Below are 22,215 nucleotides of genomic sequence, written 5' to 3' on the forward strand. Positions count from 1 at the left end.
AACAGGCGCTCGCCAATTGCGGTGAGGCCCGGGCGGAGCCCCGACGCGCTAACTGAATCAGCGATCGCTATTGGTATTGAAATATCTCAGTAAGACGAATCACAAAAGAGCAGTGGTGATTGTTCTGCGTTACTTCGAAAGTGGACGTAGTTCACTGAAACACCCAAAGGTAGCAGCACTGCCTGGATCAATAACCAGAGTCTTTGTAATACGGCTCGAACTGAGAAAATCCCCGAAAACGGGACAAAAGCATTGCCAGACGGGATTTTACGGGAAATTTTTGTACCAACCTACACCAGAATAAAGCTCGCATTATAAGCTACAGGCTGGTAAAGATTACAACGTTCCCCCGACAATGGCTGAACCACACTGATCCGGCAAACAATGCAAAGCGCTCCCCCACCGGTGGACCCGCCGCATCGAATGTGTTAACCCTTTTTGTCTATGATAATGATTAGAAATCTATTTGGGGACTGAGTATTTTAACTATGGTTTACCATGAGACCTATGGCAATAGCGTATTCCTTATATTGTAAATTCGCTAATACTCCCTATGTGAGAAGTTTGCTAAAATGTCAATTTCATAGAATCGGTGTTGAATCAGAGCTGAATACTAATTTAATTCTACAGCATCACAAATTACTTGCTTTATATTTTATTTTAAAGTAAAACCTTAAGAGATAGAGTTAAAAAAAATACCTAAGAAAATAGTCCAGGGCTAATGCCATAAAAGGATGCATAACTTTAAACTGATTTAGTCCTATTTTAAAAATAGTATGACTTAATCAGTATCCTCAGAGAGTAAGTTTAAAATAAAGTCAACAAACACAGAATAACAAGAGAAGGGGCATGCCATTCAAATTATCAATACAAATGTTATTGCCAAAACCACCCATCTTGGTTGGTGTTAGCTCATGAAAATTGGTGACTTCTACCCTCCCTGTGCCACTTCTATTGTTATTCTGTATTCGATTGATAAAGTTCAAAACTAGAGTAGTGGCCTCAAAGGTCTTGTCTCCAAGAGTTAACAAAGAATGAGAAATATACATTGTTGTAGAGGTACATCTAGGCTGTAAAAAAATGAATCAGTATAGGTTTCCAAATTACAGAAACTTAAGCTTTTAATGTTTTATTAAAACCTTCATAAAATATTGTTTACAAAAAATGTATAGTATAAAAATATTTCATAGCCTTAACAGTTATCATATTCTTTATACTGTATATCTGAACTGCCCTTCAGTTTGGGCCGTATGGTCTGCGTAGGATTTGAAAGATAGTTAATTACCAAAGAATAAGTTATAAACACGGCTGTAAACTACATGGCAAGCAGTGTAAACATTTTAAAAAATATACCCAACAATAAATTACAAAAATTAATTTTCAAGTTGGCAATACTGGCACAATTATTAAGAAAATACGATAGGTAATACTTTTAGAAATACATATATACAAGATGAGATGTTAAAAATGCATTGAAACTATGGCGTGTCCCCCTCCCCCATTTCCAAGACCCTGGACACACCTATAATTGAGACTTTGGTGGGCAAACCTCGCAAAACCCATTAAAATAGCTACATAAATACAAATTTAAAAAACAATCAAATTTTGATTGCCAACCCTAACTACATCAGCTAACAGAGCATTACGGAAATTAACATTGTGATACATAACAAAACTAATATTTTAAAAACACTAACAATCATAATGTTTTTAAACAAAAAAAATTATATTGATAAAAATTTAATAGGTAATATTTTGGTTGGTGTAAACAATCCTAACTAACAACATAGTAACATACATGTAAAAAATATTTAACATGAAAATATCGACTAGGTATTAACATAAAACAATAATTAATTGATATGGCTCGTTAAAATAAGTAATATTATATACAGTACTGTTAAAAAAATACTTTCTATCATAAATTTGTTTGCAATTTTACAAATTTGCCACCAAACCTTTTTGCGGCCTATTTGACAAACTATTTCCCACATTATATGACTTAAAAAGAAGTTTTATCCAGATATTGGACAAGTTTGTGTAAATTATAAATATTTTTTTTTATTACAATTATTGTTTTGCTATACTAAATATCTTAAAATAAAACTTTCAAGAAATATTATCATCTACTGTAACATAAATCAGGTCGTGAAATAACAGAAACTAAAGCTTGTATTATTTCATTAAAAACTTCAACACAAGACAAAATATTATTTACAAGATAAACGAATGGTATAAAAATAGTTCATAGACTCAACTTATTTCGATAAAACTTAACTAATTGTAATAATGGACCTTATGCAGAATTCTAAAGACAGTGAAGCACCTCTCATCCATTTGGAACATTCATGTACGGGCTCTTGTTTGGGCGTCCCAAATTTTGGTAACTTGGATTGGAGAAGCCCAACGCTTGAGGAACGTTGACATAGTCATTGCCTAAAACAACAGAAGCAACAGTCAGATCAAGCTATAGCTGTTGTGTGTATCTTATTTTCTTTAGTCCGAATGGCTTGGATTTGATTTATTCCCAAACTCATAGAAAAGAATATACGGGTGTTTTTTTTTAAAAACTTGCATCTTTATTTATGTAAAAACCGCAATAGATAGAAATATGCAGTTTGCGGGAATCATCTATTGACGTAGGGGGCCCAACTTTTTTGAATTCAACGTTACATTCACATTCCCTCCCTTTCCTCCCCCTGCCACCAACTTAATTTTTTTAAATAGCAAGGTACCCCTTGTGACATATCAAATGAAAGAGCATGAAAAAAGAAAATGTTTGATGAAAAAAAATTGAAAATCGGTTCATAAATTTGCGAGATATTTCCACCCCCCCCTCCCCGGAACTTAATTTTTTTTAATAGCAAGGTACCCCTTGTGACATAACAAATGAAAGAGCATGAAAAAAGAAAATGTTTGGTGAAATTTATTTTTCAATTGATATGTCACAAGGGCGGGTACCTTGCTATTAAAAAACATGTTATGGGTAGGGGAAAAGGGGGGGGATTATCTCACAAATTCAAGAGCCGATTTTAAAATTTTTTTCACCAAAAGTTTTCTTTTTTCATGCTCTTTCATTTGATATGTCACAAGGGGTACCTTGCTATTAAAAAAAAAAAAAAATAAGTTCCGGGGAGGGAGGGGAGGAATATCTCACAAATTTATGAACCGATTTTCAATTTTTTTCCATCACACATTGTCTTTTTTCATGCTCTTTTATTTGATATGTCACAAGGGGTACTTTGCTATTTAAAAAAAATAAGTTTGGGATAGGGGGGAAAGGGGGGGAATGTGAATGTAACGTTGAATTCAAAAAAATTGTGCCCCCTACGTCAATAGATGATTCCCGCCAACTGCATATTTCTATCTATTGCGGTTTTTACATAAATAAAGATGCAAGTTTAAAAAAAAAACACCCTGTATATATGGGGACGACTAATAGTGCAATACAACGCTAAAGCCTTGTGTCGTATCCTGTACCAGGCGACAGCTAAAAGTTTGATCCTCTAATATTAAGCTCTAGCAACTGTAGGGTGGGGAAATACGAAAACAGAGCCTACTCAAGTAAGTAAATTGATTAACTAAAACTAAGTATACAGGGGGTTCTAAAAAGGTGGCGACATAATTTACATTGTGATTCCTTGGTTCAAAATAAAGAGAAAATCAAGAATAATATTTTTTCTTGTAAAATAACAGAATAACATGTTTATGTAAACAATTACAAAATGGCGGATATCTGGTTAAGGAAGAGATTTTAGAAAACATTTTATTCTTGATTACCTCTTCATTTTGACCTAAGGAATCTCTACGTAAATTATGTCCCCATCTTTTTTAAACACCCTGTTTAAAGATTTAGGGGCAAGAAACTCTTTTATTATTTTTTTATTTTTACTGCAAGTAAGGGTTCAAAATAGTTGTTGATTGATGGAAAGAGGGAAATGATCAAAAGGTAGAAAGAAAGGAATTAAAGTATATTCACACTACTGTATAACTCTGTAACTAATCGGGATCAATCAAATTACAAATGTTTTCTAGAAGATGTTTTTTAAGAGCGAGGGATTTGGTTTCAGAACTATATTAACTGCTAGGGATTTTCAACATTGGGCTTGCAGGTTTTTTTATACTTTTGTTCACTAAATTTAGGCGGTTTTTAGGGGAAGAAATCTATCCTCTCCACTTGATACTATAGCTTTAAAACAATAGCTCAACATCTGAGGTTTGCCAAAACACAAAAAAAAAAAAAACAGTGGTGAGGGGACTTCCTCTTAAACCACCTAAATTGTGTAAACAGACTACAGTTCAGTAGTCATTGTGAAAAACTATACAGTACAATAAATTAATAACATTAAAAAAACATTCATGGCAAAACAATTTTAAACTCAAACTATGAAAAGGTAAATTGATATTGACAATTGACAAGTTTTATTTTTAACAATTGTTTTTATGGGAAAATCAATACGGACTTTGTAGTTAGCACATTTATTTAAAAAAATGATCTCTCCCACTCAGCTTTAAACAAAAATTGTTCAGTTATATTTTCTCTTAAACTATTTGAGTATCTGGTTTGGTCCAAAATAAGCTACTTTCAATATAAGCTAAACTAAAAAAAAGCTTCCTTTGAAATTCTAGTTCTGATTGTTAGTACTACTGAAAGTAACTTAAATTAGCTGAGTTTACGTTACTTGTTAAATTGTTAAACAAACATTACTAACACTTTATGTTTAGCGTCAAAATAACATTGCAGTTCTATTAGACAACTTTAAAATTAAATGTTACAATATGATTCCGATTCCAGTCGTGATCTAATTGCGCTCAAGTTTAGTGGTGACTTTGTAAGTATTATAATACGTTCTTGCTGTTGTTGTTTTCATAAGACATTACCTGGTAAGTAAATTTATTATTCCTGTGCACTAAACACTAAACATTCAACAAACTTCAGGATTGGGAAAATAAAAGAACATTTCAGAACAACAAATATTTTAAAAAGATGAATAAGCAGAGAAAAGCAATGGCTACAAAGATTATTAGTTTATTTTTTAGTGATAATAATAATAAGCAAGGTGTAAATGAATAGTAAGGAGAAAGAAGACTAGTACAAGCTAGTACTTAGTAATAAGCTAATTTAAATGTGTGTATTAATTAGCTAAAACCCATCCAAACAGATGAGATAATAGCTATTTACATTACAAGTGTAGTAAGAGCGCTTTAACATCACACAGGTGAATGTTGTGCAGCGAGCGGAAGCGAGTTGCATAATTCACTTAAGTGATGTAAAAACGCTCTTGCGTAACGAGTAACGTACAAGATTTTACCTGACCCGACAATATACAGGGGGTTACGTACAATATTTTTCATTATCCATTTCACTCATCTTCTAACAGTAACGTTATTTGACAAACAAAAGCTAGGTTAGGAAAATACTTTAAAGCATAACAATAAAATTCAAGCACACAGCTGATTTCTAGCGTTGAACGTCGTTGGATCCATAGAGGTATATTTGAGCTCTCAATATGGGTTTCATTACTTCACCGAGTGAGTTTTTGAAACTTTACTCGTGAAGTAAAGAAGTTGTATACATCACGCTTGGGATAAGGAAGTTTAACATGGCGGGTTAGGTAAATAAGTTTAAGAAGAAATTGTAAGAAACTGTTAAATGGTTTGGCCGTCATGTACCATATGGTACCAAATTCTTTGGACTACCTATTGATAAGTATGTAACAGTATTTGTTTCATTTTTAACGTTTTTGCAGCATGAATATGCTCACTGAGAAAATTAAGGAAGATCATAAGTGGGCTATGATATTTGACATTTAATTCAATTTTTGTCCTCCAGTGTTCCCAGGGCCGGATTTAGCATTTTTGCGCCCCTAGGCCCAAAACTATTTTCCGCCCCCTAGTCTGGTCACAGTTACTTTCTTTCAAACCTTTATTAAAAACTATATCACGACCATAGGCTTAAGTTAATTGCTTGAATATCACTCTTCGTCGTAATCGTTGCATTGCAAGTTTTTTTTTTAGAATTGACTTGTTTAGCATTAACAAAATGTCGTCTTAAACACTTTTAGCAAATTTATGCCTATACTAAATGCTCACATTTGTGGCCGTATGGCCGCCGTGGGACTCAACTGAAACAAAACAACTCAACTCACTGAGCATTCATGCAAAAAAAAAACATGGCCATTGATTCCAATTCAGGGTCAAAAACATGAACTCCATACAGTACGTGATACCATAGATTAAACATACTCCTTTAGTAGATTTGTCATCGTTTTGGATTAGCCTAGCTGAAAACAATTCTTTTTATTTAAGGAGTATGTTTTATCTATATTTAAACCTAGTTTATCCAAAATAAAACAATCTAATCATTAAAAATAGGTCGTCTCTTGTTTATATTAAAAGAAATTAAAACCCACATCATAGAACTAACCCTAAAATAATAGAAACAAAATTACGTGATAACTATAACATCAAGTGTCACCAACATAAACTAGACATTGACAAATTTTGAATTAACAATGTCATGAGAAGTCGACTTGAGTGAGTTACATTTAACCTATGGTTGTACTGCATCTAGGCTTTGACTATTCAATGATCTAGGTTATATTTCCAAAGCAAAACAGAGCAATATTCCGGCCAACAATACCGATCCTTAGGTCTGAGGAGAAAATTACAGCATTAATGGTGCTTTGAAGGGTATTGCATTTTTCTAAAATCTAATGCAAACTGAAATTAATATTTTTTTGTAAATTTTAAAGGTAAATTCATCGTTGTTTTGATATTCAACACAACCTATTATATATTTTTATTACTTAATAGCTTTTGTTTTGTGAAGTGAGGGTGGTAACAATGTCTACCACGCATGCGCCCCTAATCACTCTGATCAGATAGTACCGAGCCCGAGCCAGCATACTGCATAGTGGCAATGCAGTGGCAATGCAGTGGCAATACGATGCGTACCGCTAGGGCGCTCGTCAACGTCAACATCCCTACAGCCTACTCCCGTATAACCGGTGTTCGCTCACAATTTTGTAACGAAATTGATGCGTAGTTCTGGAAAATAGTTTAAGTTTCCTAACAATTATTTCTTCTTATGAACCTCAGAATCACAACGCTTAAACAGGCAGTTTTTTTATCAACTAAGACTATTTATTTTCATTTTTAGATATAAAAAAATCCTCTCGGTCGTGCGCCCTCTGGGACCTTGCGCCCATAAGGGAAATCCGGCCCTGAGTGTTCCTTCACTTTGGGAAAATTCATGGAAATGAATTCGATTCCTGGGAATTTTAAAGAAAATTTGAGCTCAGGATGAAATACTAGTCAATCTGAAATACTAAAATCATTATAGGCATAAGTTTGATAAGAATAACTATAATCTACAGTAACACCCCAACTAACTGAAATAAAGAAGTGAGGTTTATCAATGATTAAATTTCAAGGCTATTTTGCTTTTAAGAGAGTTAAGATTTTTGTTTTATTTTATTTTAACATCTTTTATGCATGCTCTAATATAGGAATATATTAGTTTTATTAATTTTGGTCTAGTTGCCACGTACGGCCACCATGTAACGGCATAATATCGTACAATTTTTAATAAATGAGATTCGCTACAAAACATCATTTCTGATCTCCTCTCTACCTACATCCTAACACTGTTCATGTCCGTCCATCTCTTCATCACAACCTACAGCAGTGTCCAACCCAAGCAACCTGTTTGTGGCTGTGTCAAAGAAATGTAAACTGTTGTAATTATTCCGTCCACTTACCCCGAGTCCGATAAAGTTGTAAGTGTAAATCACGAACACAAGATATACAATCCACGACTTTTGGAAATTGATTTTAAAAACCTATTGTTTTCTGATCTTTTTCTTCACTGCATTTGTCACAACTCAGACTAACCGGCCTACTACCCGCACCACAGCAAACAGTTTCTTTGCCTAAAAACTTTCTAATTTATTTAAATATTTATTATGGTTTTGGTTTAACGGGATGGGGTTAAAAAGTGTTTTACTGTAATTTGTTACACAACAAAATTATAGCAATCGATTCATTGTTATTCTCTGGTTAGTTGCATACTATGTTATGGTGAAACAGAAAGCATCGATTCTTTAGTGACCACAATCCAGTGACAAATACATGTTAATTTTTTAGCAATCATCCCCGCTTACCTCTTGTGGATAGATTGCTTAACTTGATGAATAGCAGAATCTAAAAGTGAAAAATAACCAATTGAAAATAGTTAATGAAGAGTAGAAAACTAAAGCTAGGAATGAGTTAACTAGGGTCTGCAAAACAATGTACTTGAGGTAGGAACAAATATTTCTAGTTCATGACTTAATGTTGAACAACTTGTTGCTGATAACCTTGAATTCTGATTGTGTCAGACATATGTACAGTTCACATGTCAAAAAGTTCCTCCTTCAAGAGCAGTCTTTCGCAGACTCTAGTACTGTATAGGCCTAAGCTAGCAGCAAGATGAATTTAGCACGTGTCCAAAACCTTCCGAAACCTTAAAACTATTATTTCGCAAAAGTCTTTAATTAAACCTGAAAACATTTTTTGACCAAATATTTACAAACTATGAATATATTTACAGAACATTACAAGCCAAACAAAATATCAGCTTGGTCATCCCACACACTTACACTTACACTTACACTTGCATCCCATTTTACTATATATTAACAGTGACAATGGCTATTTTGGATCTTGATAATCCGTCAGATATGGGACCTACAGGTTGTCAGATTAACAAGAATTCTGGATTACTAAGCGTATAATGCTTAATGAGCAGAAGGAAAACTACCATAAAAAACTGCTTTATGAAGATACAGAATAAGATATTGTTTACAATATTTAAAAACATATAGTTTTAACTTACATGTATTTATACTTTAAACAAATCAAAAACTCACAAGAGATAAAAAGTACTGTACTGCATATCTAAAAGTCAAGAAGAGGATTATTTACTTCTTTAGATTATGTGATGACACTCGTTCTTTTAAAAATATTTTTGTTTGACCATTGTGTCCAAGTTAACATCATGCTCTTGAGTGTAGCGAATAACAGCAGGAGCCGACATAGAATTGAAATACTATACTGCATAGTAATCATTTCCCGTCTAGCAACAGGTACAAAATCTACGTTACATCTGACATGATTTCCGCAAAGTTGTCGGATTGCCAAGCTTGTCTGACTGGCAAATGTTGGATTATCAAGACCAAACTGTATTGAACTCTCCACTATTGAATTCTCTTGTGCTTGACTACAAAACACAGATCTAGCATCAACACTGTACATGGTTACCTGGAGGTTTAGGCCTGACAGTGGAAGTTCTCTCTTGATCTTCATCACTGTCCGAGTCCTTGGCTGCAATAAAGTGACTCAACATAAATGCAATGTACAAAAAGCAAACTATTCGCACAACTTGTTTATACAAGTTACAACCTTTATAGCATGTTTTTTGGTAAAATTTACATCGCAAAGACACATTACACAGTGTACTATTAGAAATTTAGATTGGCGATTCAAAATCGAGAGACTTTTACTGTATTTTCAGGTTGACACCAAATAGTGGTGGCATTTAGGTGATTGAATATATTATAATACTATGATATTCATCAATATTTTTTGAATACCTCAACTATATACTTAATCAAGATATGCTCATAAATAAATGTGAATTGTTCATAGGCCTATTTTGTTGATTCCAAACACTAATATTTTTGTATTCAAAGATATTAGAAATTGTCTCATTTTTCTCTTACCAAGAAGTATATTTTTTAAATAAAGAAATTAGAACAGGTTGGTTCGGTTCTTGGTACACAATACTATAGGTGATGGGTAAAATACAAGGTTAAAAAGAAGACTCCTCCAACCTCTTCTAGTAAAAGAGTCCTAAGTAGGTACAGTATATAAGAAGAGAAAATTTTATGATAAGACACGATAGTAAGAAATGTGCAATTGATCAAACAAAGAGATGAGATTACCAGAAGGAAAACTGATAATATGATAAGAACATTTGTAGCCTATTTTGAAATTTAAACCTTTAGTCCCGATTAGTGTTGACCATTCTCTTTGAAAAAAAAAATAAAAATACCCATGACATTAAACCAAACAGAAAAGAATAATCTTCACACAATAATAACAAAACAAATGAAATTAATCTTGTATAAACTACGTTCATGAATGTGTCAATAATTGGCACATTACAATATGTACAGAGTTTAGTTTGTATCCTAGTTTACTCATGTTTGATATGGTAAATTTGAAGGTAAGTCATGTTTTAATTCAACCTTCACATTGCAGACACACTAATCTAACTGTCAAGATTTTTATTTTGGCAACGGCACTAATAGTATATTTCGTACCTAGGGCCGAAAATGAGGTTTTGCCGGCTCGAGATAGTTTTTAAGTTCGAGACGAAGTCGAGAACTTAAATCGATCGAGAGCTGCAAAACCATTTCGGTCCGTGGTACGAACGCTATTTTTCACCACACTATACCCTATTACCACTATTCACCACTATAATAATGCACACTGATAGTCAACACAACTACAACTTAAAGGTTATGTGAATAAATAATTTGAGGAATCAGCAAAAATAAAAATAAATAGTTGCTAGGCAACGGCGACAATAACACAATTCTATTGCAATGTTATGGATTTTGATTGTGTATTTAAAATGCATTCATGTTTTAAGTAAGTAAGCGGACAGCTGATTTTGCGGCCCCGGCCTGTAAAAACCTGCTCGTATCTTTTCAACTCATAACACCAAACTACTTTTATGTGTTATTTGATTATAAAAAGCAAATATTAAGAATCAAGAATTTATTTCAACAAAACATGACGTAAAAACACATTTTACAGTTGATTGATGTCAAAGAATGACAATAATAATTAGGTATAAAAGCTAGTACAAATAAATAGTGTAAAGTTCCTGATTCAAAAAAATGATACAGCTAAAAATTTAAAACTAGTTAACAAAAAAGCAAAAAAATATAATAAAATAAAAATAGAAAACAAAACAACAATAGATATAACACATTACATGAAATATCACAGTAATTACAGTTAAGCATAATCAGTGACTCAAAAAGCTATAATTTGACTGGTTTAATACATCATGGTGTGCTTGAAAATGTAATATGAATTTAATAATTACAAAAATCAAAATAAATTTCATTTCTGAGGTGTTGGCTTCCAGATTACTTAACAATTACTAATCTAGAGGTTAAATAACTTGTTGCCAACGTAAAACAATGACACCAGGGGCCCATTTCATAATAAACTACAAGTTACAAGTTACAACTTGTAACTTGTAATTTCCATTAGATTTTCATTGGGCGATCAGCTGATTTACTAATAATATTAGTTTGTACTTTATTATGAAATGGGCCCCAGGCTTGACAATAACACCCATAAGTGTGTTGAAACCGATAGGCATTAAGACTACCAAGGATTACGTTGACAACAAGGTATTTAACCTCTAGATTAGTAAAATAAATTATTCCAAAATCTTATTTATTTCAAAAGAGGCCACATGCACATAATCCACCTACGTACAAGTACAATAAGGCACCTTAACTTCTTCGAAGTAATCTATCTAGACTAAAAAAACTGCCACCATTGAAACTACACTAATAGAGGTAAATTACAAATTCTTTATCAACCATAACAAAAACTTGTTAATTGCCTGCTGTCATTTTACGTAGCTTAACCGAAACCAAGGACTCATGCTTGAGACGTGTTAGGGTTTTACGAGGTGTATCAGTGTGCAATACAAATTGTTATCCAAGCCATGTAATGACAATCGACCAAACTGTGTACCTGTCTTTATTTGGAGGTTGAGGGGTGATGTTTAATGTTTCTGAACACGGCTTGGCTACAAAACATACAACACTTTATCACAGCAGCTCAATTCTGTGATCTTATCAGTATCAAAATAGGAGGATGTATCTCGCTGAACATTTATCATTTTTACAAATTGTTTTGTCTATTGTTTACAACCTAACTGTGGTTAAACATTTAACTTAAGGAACAGCTGTTAAATTACAATTAACATTTGAATTGTTATAAAGAAAGTTGGTCAGCATAACTAGATCTTTAAAAATGGACTCTAGAAATAAATTATTTGTGAGGGGGTGAAGCCCTAAAGGAAATTGCTTTTAAACTACCATTTGCAGGTGCACTAAGTCATAAACTTTAAAATGACACCTCAATAGTAAAAATCGGTTAAGTAGTACAGTTTGAAAATGGATGTAACAGAGAAACCTGTTGTTTTAAGTATAAAGATAACAAGATAGAAATTAGGCCTAAGCATAAGCTACGGTCTACAAATTAATGAACATTATTGCTTGAATAATATATGCAACTTTATATTTACAATTCAAAGCACAGAGAGATAGATAAAGACAGAAACATAGAGACACAGACAGTTTTTCAAAGGAAATGGTTACCATATTCAACTATCATTAAGAGTCCTTGGAGCCTAGACGTTCTAACTCATAATACAATTTAAAATACCCCCGTCGCAGCAAACCTGCATACTAAGCGAATTTCCATTTACCCGGCTTGATTTCTACTAAAATATTCCCTATAAATTTTCAGATTTATTTCCTATTTAAATAACATTGATTTTAGTGAGTAGTTAGGTTTGCTGCTACGGGGAAGATATTGAGGTATGTTTTTTCAATTGAAATATTGATAGCTTAGTATGAAATAAACCAAATTGCCAAATTTGATTAAAATATATCCATAAACAAGCAAACTAGAACAGTTTATTTATTCTCCATAAGAATAACATGGGAATTTTAAATTTACAATTTTTTTAATTTTCTCCGTAGTCATTGAACATTCAAAAACACTTCAATATACTAAATTATTTGTTTTTTTAAGCTCTTCAAAATGGTCTAGAGAGAAATTTAGAAATTTGAAGTTTTTAGGGTCAAAAATGAGAAAAACCCATTTTTACCCCATAAAACCCCCCATAAACCCCTGATCCCATGGTCCGATTATGCTGGTTCGCGAACTCGTTCGAATAAATGTAGGTTTACACGTTTGTACCAAATTTCATCAAAATCGGATCAATTTTGCTCGAGTTATCGCGCTAACGGACACATATATAAATATATATATATATATACACGGCCGCGCCCGGGAAGCCAGTCACATAAAATATACACTGGAAGTCAGTCAGTTGCACCCCCCAATATATTTCAAGACTATGATATATATATAATATATATTGGTAAATATCTTAAGCCTAGACATATCTGAACGTATATATCTCTTTTTTTCTTAAAAATACTAAAATATAATTACGTAAAAAATGCTATGCTAATGCAGTCACCACCGCATTTGCATGGGAAAGCCAGTCACGTAAAATTTGTGCTGCTAAGCCAGTCACTATATATTTTACCGCAGACCACTGGAATCAAGTCACTGAAAATCCACCAGGTATCCTGTCACTTCAGCCACTTTCACCCCTGCCCTTCTACTTTGTGATATTTATTTGTTCTACAAGCTTGAAAATTCGCATCTCAAACAAACGGATTATGCTTCAGGCATTGAACACTCTCATAACCAATCATTCGCACTTCATTTTAATTAGTTGTCTTCCAGATTACTTAACAATTACTATTCTATAGATTAAATACCTAAATGCCAATGTAATTTTTGGTCGTATTAATGGTCGTCCTGGCAACTGTGGATAGAAATATTTACCGAACTAATTCGCAAGCGCAAGGTGGGAAGTTATTGCTTTGTAGTCGCACAATTAGGCCTATTTTTGAGTCCTTGGAGGCAAGCGGCCATCTTGGATGATTTCAAATAGCTGCAAAATTTATCGTCCAAAAATATTTTTCAAACACCAAAGTGTTTATAATTTAAATAGCTAGTATACTGTGGGATTAGAAATGTTCTTTGTAGTTTTGAATTATTCTCCAAGGGAGTCCATAAAATAAGTTAACGGTCACGGTCATCTTGGAATGGCCAACTAATACGAAAACAATATCCTGTGTTGCGCGGGCCGTAGCACACAAATAGTTTTCCCGCCTCAAACAATCAAAGGCGCGTGGAACAAGGCAAAATTCTTATCTCTCTTGCGGCGAGAGGTCGGGGCGGGCCTAACGGGTTCCATTGAAGGGCAACCCGGCTACCGACCGACCTGGGGTAGCGACTAGCGAGCCAGTGGATGGTTAAAGGTTCTGCCGGTTATTTCCATCATTGCTGGTTCTCGAGTTTTTTTAGCTCATTGTACAGTGAAATCTTACTTCCCTATTTTATATAGCCACAATCAAAGCGATTTTTACAAGAAAGAATGAAGATATAGACTCAGTGATGTGTGGTTACTTAATTAAATCATGTTCCTTGATTGTTTACCCTTTTGTAAGAGCCAATAGTCAATCAACTTATATTTCTTTTTTTTCGATTTATTATCTATATCAATTCAAGAGGTAGCCCTGTACCTGGTTAACAAATATACCGATTACATTTAGTTTCACAATGTTTACATTTTTGAAGAATGTAGATAACAGAATGTTTAACGAAGTCAACTGTAAATGCTGTCAATGCAGTGCTTTGATTTTGCGGTCCAAAAGGTAGAAACGATTCGAATTGTGAAACTTTTAACTTTTGCTACGGGCCTGTTAATTGGAGATAGTGACTTTCTTAATTTAAGGAAGTAAACGTATTAACATGACGTGTTTGGAGTGGGATTTGAAATATGTGACGTGTATCAAACTTTTTCTCTTCAAAATCTTCTCCGATGTAAAACACAGGTACGGCAGCTAGGTTTATTAGAATTCAAAGGTTTTTAATTGTCCTCCAATGTTTAGAAATTATTTTTCGATCAAGTTGTTTAATGAATAAATAATTGTTTTGCCAAATTATGTTTCGAAACCAGGAACTAAAAATAGATCAGGAAATAGATATTTTAGTCCAGAAAACAAAGCCAATCAAATAGGCCTACGTACTTTTTAAATAAAAACACTGGTCGGATGGTTTTAACTTTGCTGTTTATTTACTTCAATAAATTTCTAATAAAAATCACCACAGTTACTAATCTATATAAATAAAATTAGAGTTTTGTCTGTACATTGCTCAGAATCATCAATTTTTAGATCATTTTTACGTTTTAAACATTCAAGAATCCGAAACAAGTTTCATCTCAATTATTCCGTTATTATCTCAATCATCAATTATTATCTCAATTCCGTTGTTGTCTATCTTCCGTCTGTCACGGTCCAAAGGCCATTTTACGCGGCCTTCTGAAAAACGAGAGTACCTATCAAGATCCTCGAACCATTTTAATGTATTCACTGGATTGGCGAAAGTGTCTTTAGCTATCAAAATATGGCCTCACTACTTTGTAAAAAAACTTACGGACGTTTAAAACCCAATTTTGTGCGATTTTTGTCAAGTTTTCTCACAATGTTTATCACATAATCATCATATGAAATAGCGAACAGCTGTTCGGATCAAGATTATTTTTCTCTAGCTGTCACTGATATGTTTACATTGAATATTGTTTACAAATACCGCAATCATTTCAGATCACGTTTCAAAAGCAAATCCAAACCAAGTTGGATTAAAACCGTTTTTCCTTACATAACGGATTAATTAACGAATTAATCGCAAGTGCAATAATGTGTAGGGTAACCGTAAATGAAAATAGAGCTTCTTTGTGTATACAATTTCTATTGAGTTTTGGGTTGATAACCGGGGAAAAGACATTGACTCAGTGTTCTATCTGCCTAAGAAACTTACATTTTTTACATAAGCGTTACCAATAGCTTACATAAAAGGTTCGTTGACGGCACTTCAATGGTGGTTGTGTGAAGTGTTTAGAGACAACTGCAGTGGGTGATTGTAACAGAGGTTTACGGATTATGCTCAAATCGTATTTCTAATGTGTCTTCTCACCGCTATGTGCTGCTCGCTGGACCATACGTCCAACAGACCAATTATCCATCTCTTGGGTTCGTAGGCCTAAACAATTATTCATAAGTTGGTACCGCATATTACTCAGTGTTCCGTACGGACAGGACAAGAGCACCTTTGATAGTGAAATTTCCAACCTGAATGTTTAATGGCGAGGTTAAGGTATAGTATTTTAACTGTATATCGTTTGGTTAGTTAGGTAAGGTTAACCTAACCTAACTAACCAAACGATATATCGAATTAAACAATCGAATAATCAATATCACTCATTTAGTTGTTTGTGCCAACAGATATGGAAGTGTACCCCTCATAGATCTATTACGCATTTTTTTTTACTTGAAACTGTCAGATACTGTATTTGTTTGTATATAATAGTTTGGCCAGCATATCTGAAAATATGCAAACCAATAGTTTTTCTTTATTTAGGAAGGTTTCAACTGACCACTAGAGGATCCCCGTGCGTAGAACGGGCACACAGCTAGTAATTAATATTTAATTAATACATCTTATCTTACTAATATTATAAATGTGAAAGTTTGTGTGTTTGTTTTTTTGTTTGAAGTTCAATCACGCATTAACTACTGGCACAGAAAATATACTGTTTTTGATTTATAAATAATTTGTCATATTGTGCGAATCTTTGGTGATTTGCTTTTTTCTGCTGTTTAGGTGCAGTGGTAGAACATTATTATGGATATGGTAGATGTTTTATACTATATTATACCGTAAATTAAAGAAAACCCAAATGTTCTCAATACGTGTCCTCCAGCGTTGAATTTTTTTTACGGGTTGAGGCCATTTGCTGGTTACAATATTTAATTGTTTTGTCCAATGTCCGAAATGTAAAAACATGACATTGCTATCCCACACGTCAACTTTTCGTGTCATTTTTGGGACAAATACTAGATAGAGGGTTAACTATATAAAATTAAGTGTGATTAGAAATTTAAACAAAACTAGAGGACTCGTGCTGCTATGCAGCTTTAAAATAACATAGCATATCCTAGAAATAATCAAATTTATGATACAACAGGTCTGACGATAACGTTTTGACGTAGAAACCTAGGTCTCCACTAAAAGATATGCCTTCGATTTATGTCAAATTTAAGATTTTTTATCGAGTAATACAGTATCTTGGACTTAACTGTTTCAAAAGATTAATAGTTAAAATTAAAGCCAAAGATTAATAGCTCAAATTAATATAATTCACGGATTATTTTAAATCTAAAACATAAAAAAACAATAATAGTGGAACTATTGGTTTTAACCATAGAAAAACCTTATGAAAAATAAGTTTTATTTTGGTTATTCATCTTGTGTTTGCTTGAAACTCGTCCGATTTAAATTACTAATAGCTTAAATTAAAGCCGGCATTTCACTGATGGTTCTTAGACCAAAATATATAGGATTAGATAAAATTGTAACTGGTGAAATACATCTTAAATCGAAGTAGAAATAAAAAAAAAAAATCAAATATATATTTTTGGTGGAGTAATACATTAGATAAATATTGCCGATACTTTATGTGAAATCTGTGCGAGCATTCCTTAAACATAAGACCTCAATCATGGAAATCGGTCGGGTAGAAGAGCCAAACGAACTCGGAAAATAGAAACCAATTTTTTAAAATACATATATATAAGACTAGAGGACCTATGCTGCCCTGCAGTATTGAAATAAATACCATAAATAAATAAATAAATATCAATATTCCGATGCTTGATGTGAAATCTCTGCGTGCATACCTTCAATTTGAGGCTTCAATCATGAAAATCGGTAGGGTGGAAGAGCCAAACGAACTCGGAAAAGGAAAACCAAAACTCCCATAGGCACATGGGAGTAAATTTAGTTTACGTATAAACTGAGTGATACAATTCGCTAAAACATCCTGTAGGCCAAACATATCTTGAAAAATCCTATTTTTCATTATCTACCAACTATAGCAGGCAAGATAAGTTTTAAAATGTGATACTTTTTTTAATATTAATCACTACCCTACTAACAGTGAAATACCACCGCCGAAGCAAACCTGCAGAATAAGCGAATTTCCATTTGCGAGATTGTATTTACACTAAATTATCTCATAAAAATATTTACATTCAATCCCTATTTAAATAACATTAGTTTAATGAGTACTAAGGTTTGCTGCAACTGTACGAGTTAAAAATCGGGGTTTTGATGGTTCGTTATTTTATTTCCAAAGTAGTGAGGCCATATTTTAATAGCCAAACTCACTATAACCAATCCAGTGAATACAGGAAAAAGATTTGAATCATAATCGGTAATATAGTTTTCTCGGAGTAGGCAGCGTAAATTTACATTTGGTTGGTACAGACAGAAAGAAAGACAGACAGACAGAAATTGAGATGAGACTCGTTTGAGCCTTCATAGCCTAGAAACGTAAAAAAAAACCGCATGATTCCACGCAATGGACAGACAAAACTGTAATTTTATTTCTATAGAAGAAGACTACATTTGCACAGTTTCAAGCACTCGACACACGACAAGCTGCTCTGAGTCTGACACCATTGAATCACTGCAAGGGATGCGCGCAGAGGTAGAGGAACATTCAGATGACTTCTGAGAATTTCAACTTTCTCGTTTTGCAATGTGCCGTTATAGCCTTACTTGGAAGAGGGGGATTTTTGGAACACGAATGAGTTTGTTATGTTTAGTTTTAAATAAATCCGACCTGAATATAAAATAGCAAATGCAAGTCCGCAGTAACAAAAACGTTTATTTTTACGGAATAACTAAGTTCTGGGTAAAAAATAAGTTCTAGACCAGTGGTATAGCCAGGAAAAATCTATTTTCGCCATAATATGAGTACAAACTTTTGAAAATTTAACATGGGCCTTATGAGAAAACATTCCGCCATTATTGTCATTTGTTTACATTTTAAGACATAACTCGGCGTTCTGTACCCACGGGCACCTCAGCTTGCGCATGCGCAGAAAGCTCTTGAAGCACTTTCCGAGGTAACTGTTTTACTTCTGATGTGTATTAGCTTCTGACATACAATTTTGTCAACTAGAGACAGAGAGAAAGAGGACGACTCTACTTTGCTCCAGTTCATTAAATAGTTTGATGTATAAGAATTTGTATTACATTATTAAACTTTCCAGAGTAATGAGTTTCTAATCCATTAAAAGACTATTCTTACATTATCCTCAGTTGTATTACTGTTTATTTAATACTTTTGCCAATATAAACGAGGGATACATTTTATTTTTTTATTTTTAACGCTTTTTATAATAATTATAATCACTAAATTACTCTTTTCGTCAGTTATCGAGTCGTGTCGTTGTCAATAATGTCGTCTGATTCTGACTGATGTCAGATGTTACACTGAATCGGTCACAGGGATAATAATTAGTTGTAACCTACCACTAGCTTACCTAAGTTTGAGTGTTGTTATTTGCAGTGTGGGATGATTGCACTGGACAGTTTAGCTATCTATTTCAGAAAAATAAAGTTTAAAATAAATCAAACTCTATGATCAGAATCAGAAATCAGAAATCAGAAATATTTATTTGTCATTGGACATTACAAAAATGCATTGACAATTGTCATGTGTATATAGCATGGCTACAGTCAGGCTAGACATTACAACTAACATGTCCAATATGTTAATTTTTTTTTTTTTTTTCAGCTCTGTGGATTACCAACAGTATGGAGTGTGATTTAACAATAAATACATTTTGTAAATAAATATGAAAATTTAACAAAGAATAAATTATATGAACCAACAACAAAATACAGATATTAAGATAAAAATTTATAAAAATTAACAATTGCAACAAATGTTGATGGACATTTAAAATATAAAAAACAGTAGACAAGGTCCTGCTAACAAGAGATAAAAACAGTATAACAAACGCTGATAGACAATTAAGATAAAAGATTAACAACAATATAAACTAACCAATATTAACAACAATATAAACTAACCTAGGCACTGACAATGAGTCTAAAACTGAACTTCCTTTACGGCCATGAAGTCGTCAATAGAAAAAAAAGGGTTTCTTAAGAGCCAGTCATAAAATTTACTTAAAAATAAAGAATGTCTACCTGGATAAAATTGAACAGTCTTACTCAATTTATTAAATACCTTATCGGACATAACAACATGACTTTTCAATGTTTTACTCAGCCTATTAAATGTTCTGTTTATCTGACAATTACTTCTTGTATTATATGTATGGACTTGATTGTTAAAAATTGAAGTTGATAGATTTTTTAAAGCATAAGACATAAGATCAAAAATGTACAAATTAACAACAGTTTGAATTTTTAACTCGAGGAATAAAGGTTTACTATGAGCGTCTTGGGTGGAACTTGCAATTAGTCTTACCACCTTTTTTTGTATGATTAAAATATCTGTAATTTTGCAGCTGTTTCCCCAGAAGATAAGACCATAACGGAAAATACTTTGGAAAAATGCAAAGTAGGCCATTTTTATGTAGTCAAAGTCAACAAAATACTTAAGACGTCTAATGAGATGTACCACTCTGGACAATCTTGCAGCTATATGATCGATGTGATTGTCCCACTGAAGGTTATTATCAAGATAAATGCCTAAAAACTTAACACAACTTACATTATTAGGCAGTTCAAGGTTAACAGGCCTGAGACTAAAAATAATATTCTGTGTTTTATCGTTATTTAATAGAAGCCCATTTTCTTGAAACCACACTGATGCCTTGTTTAAAGCCCCATCAGCTAAAGGTTTAAGTAGATCTAAATGATTGCTAACTGATACAAAAGTAGTGTCATCAGCATACAGTATGGTTTTTGTTAAGCTAGGTATTTTTTTTGGCAGGTCATTTATGGCTACTAGGAATAACATTGGTCCCAGAACAGAGCCTTGTGGTACTCCATACTTGAGAGTAGCCTCGTCCGACCACAAGCCATTTAAAAGTACACGTTGTTTGCGATTTTCTAGGTATGATTTAAAAAAAGAGAGAGCAGACCCCTTAATGCCTAAGTCCTCTAATTTGCACAATAGATTATCATGGGCCACACAGTCAAAGGCCTTGCTCAGGTCACACAGTGTGGCCCAAGCAAAGGCCTTCCTCTCAAAAGTATTTAATACTTCTTGTACTAAAGCATCGATGGCATCTGTGGTTGACATACCACTGCGGAATCCATATTGAGACATATAAATAAGATTGTTATTTTCTAAAAAATTGCTGACTTGATCAAACACAAGTATCTCAATAACTTTAGATAGGGTTGGTATGATTGATATGGGCCTATAACTTTCAGGCCTATTCCTAGCACCTTTCTTAAAGATTGGACAAACCCGTGAAATCTTCAGTTCCTTGGGGAAATGACCATTGAGCAGACACAAGTTGATACATGAAGTGAATGGGTGTAATATACCAGATATAATGTGTTTTAATGAGTTGTTTGATATATTGTAGAAATCATTACTATTAGAGTTTTTTAGGCGTTTTACAGCTTTAAGAACAGATTCGGGAGTTACAGGATTAAAGGAGAAAACTGGCGGGGAAATGTGATTGGTGTTATGGATTTGACTATCTGGAATGCACTGAGTAGCTCCTTGCTGCTGCACAGTATTAAGCTGCTGCTTGATGCTCTCAACTGAATCTATGAAAAAGTCATTAAACTGTTGTGGTGTTATTGGAATTTTTTCATTAGAACGAGAGGTCTTAGTGTTATCTTGTATTACTTTCCAGGCAGCCTTACATTTATTACTGCTATTTTCTATGTAATTGCGATTATGTAAAATTCGAGCTTTTTCTATATTTTGTCTATATTCCTTTTTTAAACTGTTCATTTGAGACTTAACTTCTAGAGAATTGGTATGTTTGAACAACTTACTCAAGGTCAATAACTCCTCTTTCATACCAGCAAGATCACTGGTGTACCAGCTGTTTTTGATAGGTCTACTATCCATGCAGGTAGTAGGCCTATGTTTCTTCATACGGCAGTAATAGTTTATTACTGTGAGTAACCTTTCAAAAAAACATGAAAACCAGATTGAAGCATCAACAGTTAGACTTTGGAATAACAGATCCCAGTCAAATGATAATAGGCTATCAGTTATGTCCAAAAGGCTTGACTTGGGCAATACTGTTCTAAGGTAACTGATAGGCTCATTGTCAGATAAAATATTTGAATTAAAACTTAAACTAAGGATTATACTATCATGGTCAGAGAAAGGAAAGAATATTACATTACTATTACAGCTAGCAACATTGTTAGTGCCTATCCTTACAAAGACATTATCAAGGCAATGCTCACCTCGTG

General features: G+C 33.4%; 1 protein-coding gene across 6 annotated transcripts in view; it reads right to left on the reverse strand.

Moving 5' to 3' along the window:
* Positions 1-1,113: 1,113 nt before the first annotated feature.
* LOC128984741 (vascular endothelial growth factor receptor 1) overlaps positions 1,114-22,215 on the reverse strand; it is a 97,534-nt gene continuing 76,432 nt past the window's right edge. For 2 of the 6 annotated variants that reach the window (XM_054404083.1, XM_054404082.1), the window contains exons 27-28: positions 9,304-9,366; positions 1,114-2,436 (exon numbers count right to left, since the gene is read on the reverse strand). In XM_054404083.1, coding sequence (XP_054260058.1) covers positions 2,330-2,436; positions 9,304-9,366 — 170 coding nt within the window. In that variant the 3' untranslated portion in view covers positions 1,114-2,329. Of the gene's footprint in view, positions 2,437-8,165; positions 8,206-9,303; positions 9,367-11,826; positions 11,882-22,215 lie in introns of all 6 variants that reach the window. The other 4 variants (XR_008490000.1, XM_054404084.1, XM_054404088.1 and 1 more) reach the window with 4 other exon arrangements.

The sequence above is a fragment of the Macrosteles quadrilineatus genome, unplaced genomic scaffold, assembly GCF_028750875.1.
Source record: "Macrosteles quadrilineatus isolate MER2022 unplaced genomic scaffold, UCM_ALF_1.0 Scaffold_2__2_contigs__length_208266976, whole genome shotgun sequence".
In the NCBI taxonomy this organism is placed as follows: domain Eukaryota; kingdom Metazoa; phylum Arthropoda; class Insecta; order Hemiptera; family Cicadellidae; genus Macrosteles; species Macrosteles quadrilineatus.